The 15,708-nt window shown below is 41.3% G+C and overlaps 1 protein-coding gene and 1 non-coding gene across 3 annotated transcripts in view; both read left to right on the top strand.

Annotated features, from left to right (window-relative positions):
- The window catches only part of PANK1 (pantothenate kinase 1), a 111,456-nt gene that overhangs the window by 77,580 nt on the left and 18,168 nt on the right, over positions 1-15,708 (top strand). For both annotated transcript variants that reach the window (XM_089897905.1, XM_022569379.3), the window contains 2 exons: positions 6,211-6,563; positions 15,160-15,413. In XM_089897905.1, the coding sequence (XP_089754031.1) occupies positions 6,228-6,563; positions 15,160-15,413 (590 nt within the window). In that variant the 5' untranslated portion in view covers positions 6,211-6,227. The remainder of the gene's footprint in view (positions 1-6,210; positions 6,564-15,159; positions 15,414-15,708) is intronic.
- LOC115801515 (U6 spliceosomal RNA) lies at positions 13,230-13,337 on the top strand. Its single transcript, XR_004021819.1, has one exon. It is a non-coding gene; the product is annotated as a U6 spliceosomal RNA (small nuclear RNA).

The raw sequence follows: 15,708 nt of genomic DNA, 5'->3' as shown, positions 1-15,708 counted from the left end.
CTTGTATCCTTGCCATGTGACTGAAATATAAACTAAAGAAATCTGGTATGCATTAATTTGAAAGAAACCATGATTCAGGTTTCTTTGCATAAGAGTATTTAATGTTTAGCAGATTGCTCTGTGTGCAGTAATTATGGGTTTCTTCACAATGTTATGAAAACCCTTTTATTAAATTTTACATTTACCATTTTCTTCAAGGTCCTTAAATAGTTCTTAGGGTCTCAACTGTTACGTTTTAAGCTGTTAAAAGTACGGTTTTGGAGAACTTTGTGTGTGTGTATTTAGGATGATAGAATATGAGAACCAGACGGAACTTTAGTTAGTTGGGTTAGTCTACCTCCATCTTACAGATTAGTAAATGGCTCAAGAAAGAAACTTACCCACAATCATTCTATCTCTTGCAAGTGACAGGCAACTCAGACTAGCGGTGCGAAATGGGGAATTTGTTGCTCACGAAACTAAAAATAGGTTCTGTTACCTACTGTGACTGACCTTGGGTAATTCCTTGATCTTTCTAAACCTTGATTTTCTTATCTGTAAACAGGGTGTTGAACTCCACCAAAGGTCCCTTCTACCTCTTAAAGTTCAATGTTTCTATGAATATATTAGCAAAGAATTTCACTATACTATCAACCAAATTTAGACATAGTGAAGGGAAGGCTAGCACTCAGGAAATTTTTAAAGAAATACAGTTTGTATTACACACTTGGATCTAAGTTAAAGTTGTTGTGGTTGTTTTTAACTTGCAGAGATCCTTAGGCAACTTGAACACAGTCAGTATTCACATAGTGTAAAAATATCTCCAAAGTGCTTGAAAAGTCTCTTTTCTCTGTTGATCACACATCATCTTCAAACATCTTTTCCACCTATTTATTAGTTTGCTTAACAAACCTATTAACAAATAGTGGGGAAAGAAATGCAGTCCTTTTGCTTCCTGTTCACAACTATTATAACAAATTTCAAGTTGGTGAACCTAGGGAAAACTGTCCATGACAGCAGCAGGTTGCTGAGTCAGACCCGTGCACAGAGGAGCTAATCTTGAGCACTGGGCACCTACTTTACACACAGGAAGACATACCGATGGTAGGGAAACTTGCTGCACTAGGAATACCCTAAAGCTCTGTGGCCGGTTGTTTGAGAGGAGGTAGATTTTCTCATGTCAGGCCCCCTTAGCTCTTTAAGATTGTTTCCTTGACTTGTAGGAAACCTTTTCTCTCTGTTTGTGTGTGGTTGTTTTGTTTTTGATTTTGGTTTTGGTTTTTTCTCAGTCTTTACTCATTTATGCTATTTGGAATTCACTGTGTAACCCTTGAAATTTACTGCAAGAAGCATAAGTGTCCTTCATTGTGAAGCAATTATACTCCGGTAAAGATGTTATATATATTTAAGTGCCCCTCAGAGACTATTCTAGTGTTCTAAAAAGGTCTTTAAGAAACAGGCTTTGTCTTAAAGCCATTGACTACCAATAAAATTTTTAAATATTTTCACCACACTATGTAGAATACAGATTTATTTCAGGGCTTTAACTACTATCAGACTGCCAGTTCAGGTTTGTGTTTCCAGAAATTTTTACACAAGTAAATGCAACAGAGCCTACGTACCCTTTTATTAACACTCGGCTACCACATGTTTATCAGCGATACTGGCAGTCCCTGGATCTGGTTCTGCAGGAGAGGGAAGGCTCCAGGGAAAAAAACAGCCAAAGATTTTGATGGAAAGTATACTAGTCAGGACAGGCAAGATCATCCTGCGGTAACAACCTCCAAATCTCAGTACCTTAAAACAACAAAGGTTTATTTCTCCTTCGCACTGTAAGTTCATTGATGGGCAGCTGGGGTTCCAATATGGCTCGTCTTGACTCTGCATCCTGGCTGATGGAGCAATCATTATCTTTAATTTTGGTGGTCACGGTAACAGAGAAAGAGTTCTGCAAGGTCTGACACTAGCCGTAAGTACTCTTGCCTGAAAGTGACACACACCATTTCCATTCCTAACTCACTGTCCAGATGAAGCACATTGCCCGGCTCCATTCAGAAATGGCCAGGAACTGTAGTCTGACCCCATGGGCCAGGAAGCAAGGGAAGCAGCAGCCCTAATGACAACCACAGTTTGCTCTTCTGATTACCAGATATTTGGCTTGCTGCCCCTCCTGCAGGTGAAACAGTCATCCCCTCCCCAAAGGAGAGAACCCCACAGTCCCACCCAGTCACAGCACCTGGATGATGCACAGTTGGCACTAAATTAGGGGGTCATTTTGACATCAACTCTGGATGTGGGTCCTCTTGATCTAGAGACTTCTGAACTAAAAAAGGCATCTGGGTTTAAAAGGGAGGAGTAAAGGGTGAATGCAGACATTCTGTATCTAGAACGAGCATCACTTCTGGCAAACACAGAACAGGCCCTTAGTGGTTCAGCTGAACTTATCAAAGCATCTGCATACCCTGGATTAAAGAAAGCGTGAGTCATGGATTATAGCTACATTGGGATTTCTTCTTTCCCCTTCTCTTCTGTCCCCATCCACAGCTCGTAAACGGGAAGTGTAGTTTAGGTAGACCTTGATATCAGGAAGATAAATAAAACTGAACATTTAAAATATGACAGTGTCCTATAAAAGCATTAAAATGTGAATAGAAGAGCATTTAATTTTTCATGAAGGTAAGAAATGAATATAGGTAAGTGAAAGCAATTTCTATTGCCATTCAAACTATAGTTTTCCAATCCTTGCTCCCTTTTACCTTAACCCAAACTGCTGATATGACATTTAACTGAATTTCCAAAACTCTACACTTTTCCCCCCCTGTTTTGCTGAGCTGCTAACAAAAGCTTTGAAATGGCTCAAAACTGCGCAGGAGGTGAAGCAGGAAGAAGAAACTGGAATTGTAAATAACTTATAAAATGCTTAGCTGTCCCCTGATGCATTTTAAAAAGTGAGACCTCTTTTCAGTTTCCTGTACTTAACAATATCCAACCAAATAAAGGCCATGTAGGGGCTTTTCTGGGTTACACACAACTTATTCTGTCCATTCTGTGCTAAGGTGTCTCCTATTTTCCATTATCACTGAATTCTTATTTTTTTTACTTCTTTATATACTGCAAGTTCTAAGTATAGAATTTTCTCATCCTCTCCCCTGACTTCTAACCTCTACCTATAAAACCTGCTTATCCTGCCACCCTCTGACAATATTAACAACCTGAAGGGGTGGCCCTCTGTACCTTCCTGTGGGCTCATAAAATCATAAACACTTAAGGGTCTTCTTTCCACCTGCCTGCCTGCTGTCCTTCATCCCTCCCTTCCTCCTTTCTTTCCTCCCTCCCTCCCCTACTTTTTTTTGAAACCAGATGGGGTTAATAAATTATTTACACTTCTAGGTATCTCTTGCTTTTCTCATTAACAGAAGATTGGGGGTGTATCCCTCTAGGCAGTTAGTATAGATCTCATTCATTCTTTTTAATGTCTGCCTAATATTCCATGGTTTGGAAGTCATGCTTTATTGAAGTTTCTCTGTTAAAGGGTATGCACATTGTTTCCAATTTGTCTTGATCTTGCTTTTTTGTTTTTCTTAAATTTGGCCACTGTAAGGGGTGCAGTGAACTTCCTTATACCCGTCCTTGAATACTGGTCCTTTTTCTAATATGGTCCAAGAGAGGGAGTAACTGCATTTAAAATGTATGTGTACTTTTAATTTTAATAGATGTTGCTAGATGTTTAATAGATGTTGTTGTCTTTCAAAAATAGTTATCCTAGCAATGTTCCAGAATACCCTTCCCCCATCCTATCCAGTAGTACGTCTTTCCTACTTTGATGAGAATGGATTACACCTGCAGCCCCAATTGCATAGCCTGGGCACCTGTTGATGTACTATAGCGTATTTCAGTGGGGTTTAAAACTACGGCTCTGGATGGCCTGTGTGATTAGGGGTAGTTGCGATTTTTTGTGTGTGTTTCTTTAAAAATCCAAGGAAAGTTTATGGGAGGGAGGGAACTGGAGGCCATTCTTATGCAGTCCACTCCTTTCACAGATAAGGAAATTGAGATCCAGGGAGGTGGAGGGAGTTAATGTGAGCTAGTTACTGGCTGCTGCTTCTGGGAAGCAATTGGTCTGAATTCTAAATCAAGGATTTACCTACTACCTACACTGTGGGCCATGCTGACAGTAATTTTTAGAGAATGGACCAAGAAATGTCATCTGTGAGATAGGGATAAACTGTTTCCAGTTTTCTATTCTCTCCTGCTAGGCTGGATAAGCAAGCTTCCCACCCTACACTGGGCTGTGTGGGATTTGCTTTGCAAACTTCTGCAAAGATAATAGGACATTTGTTAAATTGGTCTTGTCAGTGGCATTTGCTGCTCTTAATCTTTTTGGGAGTTTGAGGTTTTATTTTTCTATACCATTAGAGTTACTGCTTACTAAGTGTGGAGCAGCTGGCTTGGATCACAGCTAAAATGACAACAGGGAAGCACAGGAGAGAAGATTCTGTTCAGGAATGGCTTCCTCCTATGTACTCCTTCCTCCTCCCTCCCCAGTGTACCCATGAAGAGACCTTAATAGTGGGGCTGCCTAGAAAAAAGAAGCCCTCTAGGTCCCAGGTATGTTCCTGGCAGTGTAATCTCTAGGTGTAATGTGCACAGTTTGACCAGGGCTCAAATGGATGTTCTCTAGGGCTGAATAAAATAAGCTTTTTGAAAGAAGCCACTTTTCTTGAGTCTTTAGACTCAGTTTTAATAGAAGTTTCAGCTTTAGCCCATGGAGTCTGCTGAGGAAGGTGAAAAGGGAGACTCCAAATTTTGGATTCCCACTTGGGTTTGCTCTGTGTTCATTACAGAACATATGACAGCCCAGCGTTAACTTTCCAGGTTGCCTCTAAATAAAGTCAGCCTGTTCAGGGAGCTCAGCCCGTTCTGTAATAACAATAAAAATAATTACGATGGAAATTCATTTTGTCATAGATAAGCCTCTCCAGCAGATTAAAATATAAATATATATTTATATATAAAAATACAACACAGGGCTTCCCTGGTGGCGCAGTGGTTGAGAGTCCGCCTGCCGATGCAGGGGACACGGGTTCGTGCCCCGGTCCGGGAAGATCCCACATGCCACGGAGCGGCTAGGCCCACGAGCCATGGCCGCTGAGCCTGCGCGTCCGGAGCCTGTGCTCCGCAACGGGAGAGGCCACAACAAGTGAGAGGCCCGCGTACTGCAAAATATATATATATATAAATATAAAACACAAAACATGCCTTTGTGTTGCAGACAAAACATGCCTTTGTGTTGCAGACCTGGTCAGGAGCTATGCTATTTGTGGGCTTGACTCTCAGTGGTCATGGTTCTTGTGGCTTAGCTGTTTGCAAGCCTGCAAGTTGGAACCTCTGGGGAACGTAAAAAAAAAAAAAAAATGCTCATGCCTAGATCCTCCCTCCGAATTAAATCAGAATCTGTGGCAGAGGACACATGGGTGAGGTGAGGACTTCTGGGCGGGCCATTTGAGATGGAGAGAGTTTCTCTCCTTAATAAAGAAAGAAATGAGTTGTAGCTCAAGCTGTTCTTCTGAGAATCCTGTCGCCATAGGGATCATCATGTGTGCCCCTCAGCTCTCACAGCCCACTCTCTCTCCTTTCTCTTTCCTATTTATTCTGTAGTTTAAAGCAGTGGAGTCATGTCATATAAAGTCAGCTCATGAAGGCAAAAATTGAATGCTGTAAAAATGATCATCGAAGAATGAGCTAGGAAGACACCGTGAGGCGTAGAGGTCAACGTACCATCTCTTGGTACACTTAGCATAGCCAGCGTTTCCTCTGGCATCAGAACAGATCACTGTTTTCTTTGGCTGAGATTCTGATAAAATAGCATTTGGGAGCCAGAGTGTATGCAAAATATGTATCTTTAAGTATGGGAGTTAACTCTATTTGGTGAGATTCTGGAGCCCTGAGAACCACGTGGGAATTGAGACTGGCTTAGGGAATCTTATTCTCATCTCATACTCAATTCCGAGGCCGATTCTGAATGAAATGTAGGCAGAATCATGGACACCATTTAAAGTGTGAATTTCTCCTCGCCTGTCTCTTCTTTTAGGCACCTATAGTTGAATTCAGGTAAACTGCATGGTAAATGCAGCCATAGATGCAACACCACTGCATTTCATTATTGACTATTCAAAGGCGGCCCATTTCTTTGTCCAGAATTCAAGGGCACTCTGTCTTTCTGTCCGCTAGCGTTCCCGTGGTTCGGCATGGATATCGGTGGGACGCTGGTTAAATTGGTCTACTTTGAACCGAAGGATATTACAGCTGAAGAGGAACAAGAGGAAGTGGAGAACCTGAAGAGCATCAGGAAGTATTTGACTTCGAACACGGCTTACGGGAAAACCGGGATCCGAGACGTTCACCTGGAACTGAAAAACTTGACCATGTGTGGGCGGAAGGGGAACCTGCATTTCATCCGCTTTCCCAGCTGCGCGATGCACAGGTTCATCCAGATGGGCAGCGAGAAGAACTTCTCCAGCCTCCACACCACTCTCTGTGCCACGGGAGGCGGGGCTTTTAAGTTCGAAGAGGACTTCAGAACGGTAGGTCCGCTTTACCCCCCTGCAAACAACAAAACCACCTCTTAGAGAAAGAAAGAAAACCTCTCCCATGGCCATGATCATGGCATCTTTTATGGAAGAACCTGACCACTAGGCTTGGGACTTTGGACAAGCTTACTTCACCCCTCTGTGCCTCAGTTTCCTCATCTATAGGAGAGTAAAAATAGTTTCTGCCTCATAGGGTTGTTACATGAAGGATTGAATGAGATAATATGTACCCAGCCCTTAGTGCTCAATACATATTGGCCGTCCTCATCATTTTTGTTACAATTACTTCTGCACAATATGCCAAAGACGAGGTGATGTAAATCCCCTTCTGAAGTATTTTAGTTTTCCACAGACTCTTATGTTTCATGAAAACCATAATCACTGTGCCAGTTTCATAGATATATAGACTGAGGCCTGCAGGAAAGGCTTTCTACGCATCTTACTAAAAATGATTACTTCTTTCTACCCATTTGCTCTGTATCATTTGTGTTTTATGAATGTCCTTCAGAAGTTTTGCTCACAAACAAAAATGAAATCTTTGACATTATTTGGAGGTGAATTGCATTATTGGTGAATATGATTTAGGGAGTATGGCTCTACATAATAAGAATAATACTATATCCTGACTGGCAGTGTTGCTTCTTTAGATTTGACAAAGTTGGCTAAGTGGAAGATATGGATGAGTGACATGGAGTCCTAACTTTCTCTTTGTTAAGCAATCCCTAACACCTATGTGTTCCAATTTCCCCATTTCTACAGTCAAGATAATCTCGATACTGTCTAGCTTCATCTCACAGGGAATAAAATGAGAAGAAAGAGAAACAATAGATAGAGAAAATAAAGAAAATTCAATTAACAGTAGTGATTGAACATAGGAGAAGGAAGGGTTGGAAGATGTGGGGATTAGTCTCGCCAGAAAGTTTATCATTAATGAATAAATTAATAAATCAATGCATTATTCATGGTACTTAATAAAGCTATAATTGCAAATTTTATTTGCATCATCAAAAGTAACATCATTTATCTCATTGATAAGTAGTTTCTACAAGAGCTGGCAATAGAGCCCTAGAGCATTATATCAAGTCAGATTGATTATATTCAGGTTTTGGCTTTTCCTCCTGTGTCGCCTTTCCCTTGCCAGCAGAATCTGACACTGCCACTTACTTAAATGATCCATGGGATCTTTTTCCCACTAAAGGGACCCAGTGATTGAAGAGTTTTGAAACTGAGAAAGTTGAGATCCAGGGGCATGAAAATTAAGTTCAAATTCATAAATGAAAAAGCACTGATCCTGAATTCTAGTGCTGTTTCTGCATTTAACTAGCTGGGTGACTGGGCAAGACATGTCCCTCCTGTGGGCCTCAGTTTCATCATTTTCAGAAAGTGGCAGTAAGGTGTTTAGGCGGATAAGGAAACTAAAGCTAAAGAGAGATGAAGAGGTGCTAAATACCGTCCCCTAGGTGAGAGCTGGGTGTCGGCTCAATTCTGATTCAGGAAGTGCTGACCCACCCCTAGTGCTGTGAGCTCCCCAGGTCCCTCAAGGATGTCCTCTGTGTCCATCTCGACTAGGGAACCTGAAGTGTACCAAGGTGACCTGGGACATTTAAGCAAGCTCCATCAAAGTCTCCGTCCCTCCTCTTGGGTAATGCCCTGGATTCCAGAAAGTTACTCAATCTGTGTTGGCCACGAGCAAGTGTGTTTCTCAAGTTTCTGAACTGAGAAAGGTCATATCTTATTACAGCCAAGATAAAGGAGCCTCTGCTCCTTCAGGAGGTTTCTGGAGCCTAATGAACAGACTGGTGCAGGGAGCAAGTTTGGAGTATTTGCCTAACAGCCTGGCCATCTATAAAAGAAAGTATTATATGGCCTGCCTTCTATTTCCATGCTCAGTCTTGGCCAAAGTGAAGACAATTGAAGACAGATCTCTTCCTGTAGCCCGTCTGTCAGTAAGTGATATGCCCTGATCCTTCCAAAGTTTGTGAGGATGAATAGGTTTTATCATTCTCTTTCCCAAGCATTCATTCTCATTCAACAAGTATTTATCATACTCTATCAATGCAACAAGTACTGTTATGAACAAAACAAAGCCCCTGCCTTCCTGGAGCTTATATTCTAGTGCAGGGAGATGGTCAATAATCAAATAAGTGATTATGGAGTATATCAAATGGCAATAAGTGGAGAAAATAAATAGGTAAGGGGGATAGGAAGTGCTGGGCAGGTCTTTGCGTGATGAGGTAACATTGGAGTAGGAACCCGAAGAAGAAATAGAGCAAACCAGGCTGGTATGGGGAAGAGTTAGGGTTAGTAAGTGCTAAGGCCCTTAGGTATAATGTATCCAAGCTCTTCCCTTTTCCAGAATGGGAAATTGAAGGTGCACCCTAAGTTGTAAAGGATCAATATATGCTACTATACTATGTAGTAAACAATCTGACAAATAATAAAGCAGTGTATATACGTACCTGTAAAGTCCTGTCGTTGTTATATAAAATCACTCTTGAGCATAATACAAGTTTGCAGACATGTATTTTAAAAACCCGAGTAACTAGGGCTATCTAAATGATGTTCAGCCGACCCTGAATAGTTAGCAGTTGTTATGTCTGATGACTGTGTCCTTTTCATATATAGTAAATGTACTTAAATCCTTAGATAATGTTAACTAGTCTTCATCAATTTTAGAATGTACAAGAAAGAGTTACAAAGCCACGAGACAAGCATTAAACTAGACCCCTGTGTAGAATACTTTCAGTTGAACAAAGCTGCATTTCTTTCTTTCTTTTTTTCCTTCCTCCTTCTTCCTTTCCCCTTTTCCTTCCTTCCTTCCTCCCTCCCTCCCTTCCTCTCTCCTTCCTTCCTTCAACATTTTAGGATCACTGTCACAAACAAATTTCTATCTGGCAAAAGTTTGCCTTCAAAATTAATGATTCAACAAAATGGAACACAAAAGACAAACTTAAACAACATATGCTCCAAGAGATTGGTAGGCCAATAAAGAATCCTACAATCTGAGAAAGTGGTTCTCAGAGGGGAGGCTCCCATGTGGTTGTGTACCAGGGCACTTAATCCTGTAGATTTTATTGAACTTTGTGTTTCTCCCCACTGTCTATGTTCTGCGAGTGTTGTTTTAAATAACCTACCAGAATATTTTATGTACCAAATCTAATATTTTCATCCACAAGTACACTTCCCAACTTCAACAGGAGTCCTATTTAGAATGCAAAGTATTCTAATGATAGAAAATATTCAGAAAAAAGTCATCCCTTTTGTCCACTTAGCTCTTCATTACAAGAGATACTTTTCCTTGTAAGTTTTGTTCAGTCCAAGACTAACATTTATTAGAAGTTAGAAGTGACTCTTTTCATTTTTTAGAAGAAAACAAATACCTACCGTCTAAACAAGCAGGATATAACAACAATCTTACTGGGTTTACATGAGATTTAGGGAACAGTAAAAGATTCTCTTATTGCTTCACTACATTTTTTTCAAGGTGTGAGGACTTAAGAATTGGCCTTCATTAAGCCAGAAATCTCCAAGGACACAACCGAAAAAAGTTAATAATGGTGGAAAAATCATCAGGAGGGGATAATAAGGTAATTGTGGATGTGTGAAATTCTAAATCTAAGTAGACCATTCATTATTAGCTGGGTTCCTATTATTAATCCAGGAACTGATTTGTGATATTGCAGGACCATAAGCTTTGTAGATACCGTCATCCTACACTTCATTCTGGCTCGACCCTTTTGGCCATTCATGTACCCCTTTTATCATTGGGTGCCAGGAGGAAGAAGCCATCTTTGAGGTTTTGTTATTTTTCTCACTCACAGAACACATTTGAAATTCATCTCTCTCTCAGGTCTCAGTTAGCTGTCCTGTGTGAGGAGAAAAGAGCCCCGAGTGTAATTTATAATCCAGAGTCAACCATTTTATATGCAAATTGTTCTTGGTTTAGTAAGATAACCTCTTCTGCCACTTCCATTATGATTTATGGAGCCAGGGTCAGCAAAAGCACCTTGGGAAGTGTGGGGTATTGCACAGATGTGTATTTTATTCATTTCGTGCAAAACGATTTGGTGACTCATTTCTCAAGCACACAAGAGTGATGGAACTGGTTTGGGGTAGGTCCATAGAGAGAGTAGGTATGGAACCTCCTGGGATGGTTTTTACCGGATTTATTTACTCAGCTATTTATTTAGTTACTTTTGAAGTTTATCTTATTGAAGTCTAGTTGATTTACAATGTTGCATTAATTTCTGCTATACAGCAGAGTGATTCAGTTATACATATATACATACCTTCTTTTTCATATTCTTTTCCATTATGGTTTATCACAGGGTATTGAATATAGTTCCCTGTGCTATACCGTAGGACCTTGTTGTTTAGCCATCTTATATGTAACAGTATTTATTTTTGACAGACTGAAGCACATAAGGAGAACCTCTTAGAGTTGTATCCTGAACATGTGTTTAGAATCCATATTTTTTCTAATTTCATCATACAGGGAATCACTGAATTCCTTTGAGAAATTAGAGTTTTCAGTTTGAAAATGATGTTTCCAAATGTATTTCAACTTGAGATAAGAAGACCTGAATTATTTTACTTCTTATATAAAATGCATGTATAACTCATGTTTCCAAAGCGTGTTCACACAGCCATCTCACTGGATTCTTGAAAACAGCCCTGCCGGTTAGCCAAGGCAGCTGCTATTGGGGAGAGTATGTGATTTTATTGAAGGCCTGTTGTCACTGTACTGGAGTGGGGTCATGCATTAATCCCAGCTCTTCAGCTCCAAAGTCTGTGTGGTCCTAGGACTAACAGCGTCAACGTCACCTGCGATATTGTTAGACATGCAATCAGAAACTCTGGGAGTGGGACCCAGCGATCTGTGATTTAACAAGCCCCCCCAGGTGATTCTGATGGCACCTAAAATTTGAGAACCCCACTGCACCCATGCTTGCTTGGGTGACTTTGGGACTAGGCAAAGCAAAGTTAGTTTATCATAGTAGTAGTTTGAAAAAAAAATTATTTTTTTTACTTTATTTCTTCCCCTACTTCCGTTATTTACAGAGTTTGAGTCTTAGGGCAAGTTTGGTTTGTTGGTGTTAAGTTTGGGGAATAGTTTAAGCTTAATGATTTAGGAATTGGCAGAACTCATACTTTCCAAAAGTGCTGAGGAGAGTCACAAGCAGTGGGGTGCTGAAATCAGCTCCTACTGGTTCACGAGAGCCCATTGTGTGCATGAGAGCGCATTGTGTCTTCCCAACGCTGTGTTTAGTGACATCGTGTTGGTAGCTTGAAGCTGGCTATGGTGGGAGTGATTATACCGTGGAAATTGGTAAATGCTATAAACCAGGGCATTTGCTCCCAGGGAGCTGGTTGTTAAACATTTACCCGCACGCCTTGGTGACAAGGTTATGTTCACATTAACTGAAGCTTCATCTGTATGTTTGCTGGATCTGATGGTTTTTTTTTTTAATTTAAAACTAGCTGCCAGCATTTAAAAATTGGAAGTTTTCACATAAAAATCTGGGTTTCCAGCTCTTGAGAAATAGAATCATTTGGCAACATTAAGCCCTTATTACCACATGGCAACAACGGGCTGCAGTGAATTTTAAATACGTGTTGATTGTCTGTGTGCCACAATCCCCATCATTCTGTTACTTTAACATTTAGTCAAGGGACTTCACTCCTTTATTGGCTCCTGCAGCATTTGCTTTTGTTACCCTGGTATAAAGAAAACTAAACCCAAAGAAAGAGTGTTTCTGCATAGCTGGGATCTGAACATACTGTCCAAGTAATGATTTGACTCATCGCTTACACTTGGGAGCCTGTCTCTATTCCTGGATGGAAAAGACCTTTGAGGGAGGCCTCCATAGGTCTCCATGAAAGTGACTAATATTTCTGTTCCCCAGGTTGGGGATGCATGACCTCAGGCTTCAGAAATATCCATCCCTCAGTAAAATGTTATAGAAGAGATGTTCGTTTGCTGCTAGCACTTTATTTGAAAGTGATTTTGAGGGGAAAGGTGAGATCTTTCCCTTCAGAGCAAAGCTACGTGCTTTGTTTACTTGCCCTGACAGGTTTTTCTTTTTCCCGAACATAGTTTCAGGATGTCCCCTGAACAGACGGTGTCACTGTTCGTGTTTGTGATGTTGGTTCTGGGCACTGCTGTCAATATTGTTGATGGACCTCCGATTAATTTTTAAGCAGGTGAACCTATGGCCCCAAGACTGGGTGATGAAATCGCTACTTTTCCGTTTGTGGTGATCCAGGAGGGGACAGTTTTCCCTGTTCCATTTAAGAAGTGTTTATTAAGCCATTATTATGGACAGGCCTTTGAGCGTGGTGCTCAGGGGCACCCACTGAACCAAAAACAAGCCAGAATGTGACCCACGCTGTGAGCGCGTTGGAAGACGTTGATAGGGCCAGGGAATCCCGGAGGATGAGAAGATAGCGTTTACACGGCTGTGTCACTATAGCGTTTAGGTCTCCAGATAGCCTTATACCTATAGTATTACCCCCTGAACACGTGAATCATGACATGCATCTCACCCAAAAGTTCCACTTGGTGAAAAATGAAATGTTCAAAATCACTTATGAGATAGATGAACTTTATCACCAAGTGTCATTTAGAATGATTGTTTCTGTGTATCAAGAAAACGTCTAGTGCTCGTTTCGGCAGCACATACACTAAAAATTGGAACGATACAGAGAAGATTAGCATGGCCCCTGCGCAAGGATGACACGCAAATTTGTGAAGTGTTCCATATGTTTAAAGATGTTAAAAAAAAGAACACGTCTACCACCTTGCTGGTAACCTATTCTAACTAATTCTGCTCTGCAGGTATAGCTTCAGTGGATTTTTGTTGAATGGGACATTCAGGTGAGTGATAAAAAGTCAAAAGTTTTCTTCTAGCTATTAACTTTTATAATGAAGATGATGCTTTTGGGGCAAAATACCTAAGTATAGTAGTTGTGTAGGTGGTTTCCAGATCCCAGAAGCAGGACTCATGATGAATGAAGACAAGAGAAGAACAGCGAGGTGTTAGGAGGCATTTGCTAGTTGTATCACTTAGGCAAAATTATTTAAGCTCTATGAGCCTTAACCATACCTCCTCATAGGGCTTTTGTGAGAATTAAATGATCCAGTACAGGTGCTTGGCATATAGTAAATAATAAATACCAGTTATTATTTTCTTAAAGAGATTTTTTTTAATTTAAATTAAAACTTGAAAATGATCTTCGATCGTTGGTTCAGTTTCATGTTGGTGAATGTTAGATTCTTTTTTTTTTTTTTGGACCAGCAGTAATATCACTCTTGAGGATCGTGAATAAACTTTTGAGGATGCAAAGTACCCATCCTCTGCTAAGGCTAGCCCTCAGCCAGCTTATTCCCCTTTACTTTTTTCCCCCGTACCTAGGAGAATAGGAGTTTTTGTTTCATAGGAGCATGAAAGGACACTCTGGGACCACCTCAGCTATTAATAAAAGAGTCAATATTTTTTGAGTCCTTTGCACTTGCCAAGCCCTGTGTTAACATTTTACATATATTATCATCATGTAACCTTCACAATACTGCACTGTGGGTATTATTCCCATTTTACAGAGGAGGAAACTGAGGCTTGAGAAGTTAAGTAACTTGCCCCACATCCCTCAATTAGGTAAGAGTTGGAGTTATAGCTTTCAAAGCCAGGTCTGTCGAACTCCAAAGCCCAGGCTTGGGAAAAGGAGAGTTGGGCTGTGTGGGCTCAGAGGAGATTGTCCCCAGCTCCCAGGCTCACATGCCTCCCTCAGGACTCCGTATCCTGCCAAGAAGTGTAGGAGCCTTTCTGCTTTCAGAACATTTCTCACTTGCCTCACCCTGAGGTATGCTGGGTGAGTGCTCTAACAGTCCTGTGACTGCTCTAACAAATTACCACAAACCTAGCAGCTTAAAACAACGGAAATTTACTCAGTCATAGTTCTGGAGGCCAGAGGGCCGAAATCAAGGTGTTGGCAGGACCACACTTCCTTCAGAGACTCCTGGGCAGAATCCATTCTTTGCCTCTCCCAGCGTCTGGTGGCCATCGGCCTTCCTTGGCCTGTGGTGCAGTTCTCCAGGCTGTGCCTCGCGTCTTTACACGGCCTTCTCCTCTGTGTCTGTCAGATCTTTCCTGTGTCTCGTAAGGAAACTGTCAGTGGACTTAGGGCCCACCCTGATAACCCAGGATGCCCTCTGCATCTCAAGATTCTTCACTGAATCACACCTGCAAAGACCCTTTTTCCAAATAAGGCAGCATTCACAGGTTCTGAAAATTAGGACATGGACGTAACTTTCAGGGGCAACACTTCTGCCTACCCCACGTGCTAGTGGCTTCCTTGCCAGCTATCAGGTAGGGTCCTGTCTCTCAGCAGGCACCGTGGGTAGACACGACATCCGGTAAAGGCTGCCTTTCCAGTGGAATGACTGGTTCTCAACAAGATTTCACAGCGTGGTGCTTGAAGGATGTTTCCATGCTTTTCCTGTTCATGACACATGTTAAGTTCAGCTGAAAGCTTCCAGGGGCTTCCCCTGAGGTGGTAGTGGTCTCTCTCACAAGGGTTCCTTCTCTTTCAGATTGCTGACCTTCAGCTCCACAAACTGGACGAACTGGACTGTCTGATTCAGGGCCTGCTTTACGTTGACTCTGTTGGCTTCAACGGCAAGCCGGAATGTTACTATTTTGAAAATCCCACAAATCCCGAATTGTGTCAAAAAAGGCCGTACTGTCTGGATAACCCGTACCCTATGTTGCTGGTGAACATGGGCTCAGGTGTCAGCATCCTAGCAGTGTACTCCAAGGACAACTACAAAAGAGTTACAGGGACCAGGTAAACGTGGTTTCCACTAGAAGAACCTTTTTGTGCTTAAACCCAGGCCTCTTCCTTGAAGACCACTTTCTGAAAATGTTATTTATATTTAATACATTTTTAAAAGAAAGATCTTACCCTCCTCAGCCAACCAAAAAGGATCTATTGGATATGTTACACAGGGTGATTTATAAAGGTTAATAAAACACAGCCTTGGTTGGAAACTGGTGAGGTTGTGGGAAAAAGTGTTGCACATACCAGAAATTTTCCCAAAGGCAGACATATTAAGTGCCAGGTGAATGGCAGGGACCACAAG

This window comes from Delphinapterus leucas, chromosome 16 (genome assembly GCF_059928025.1).
Source record: "Delphinapterus leucas isolate spDelLeu-1000000601 "Yukka" chromosome 16, BTC_Dleu_Yukka2, whole genome shotgun sequence".
NCBI classification, from domain to species: domain Eukaryota; kingdom Metazoa; phylum Chordata; class Mammalia; order Artiodactyla; family Monodontidae; genus Delphinapterus; species Delphinapterus leucas.
This window is presented reverse-complemented; position numbering and strand designations above follow the sequence as displayed.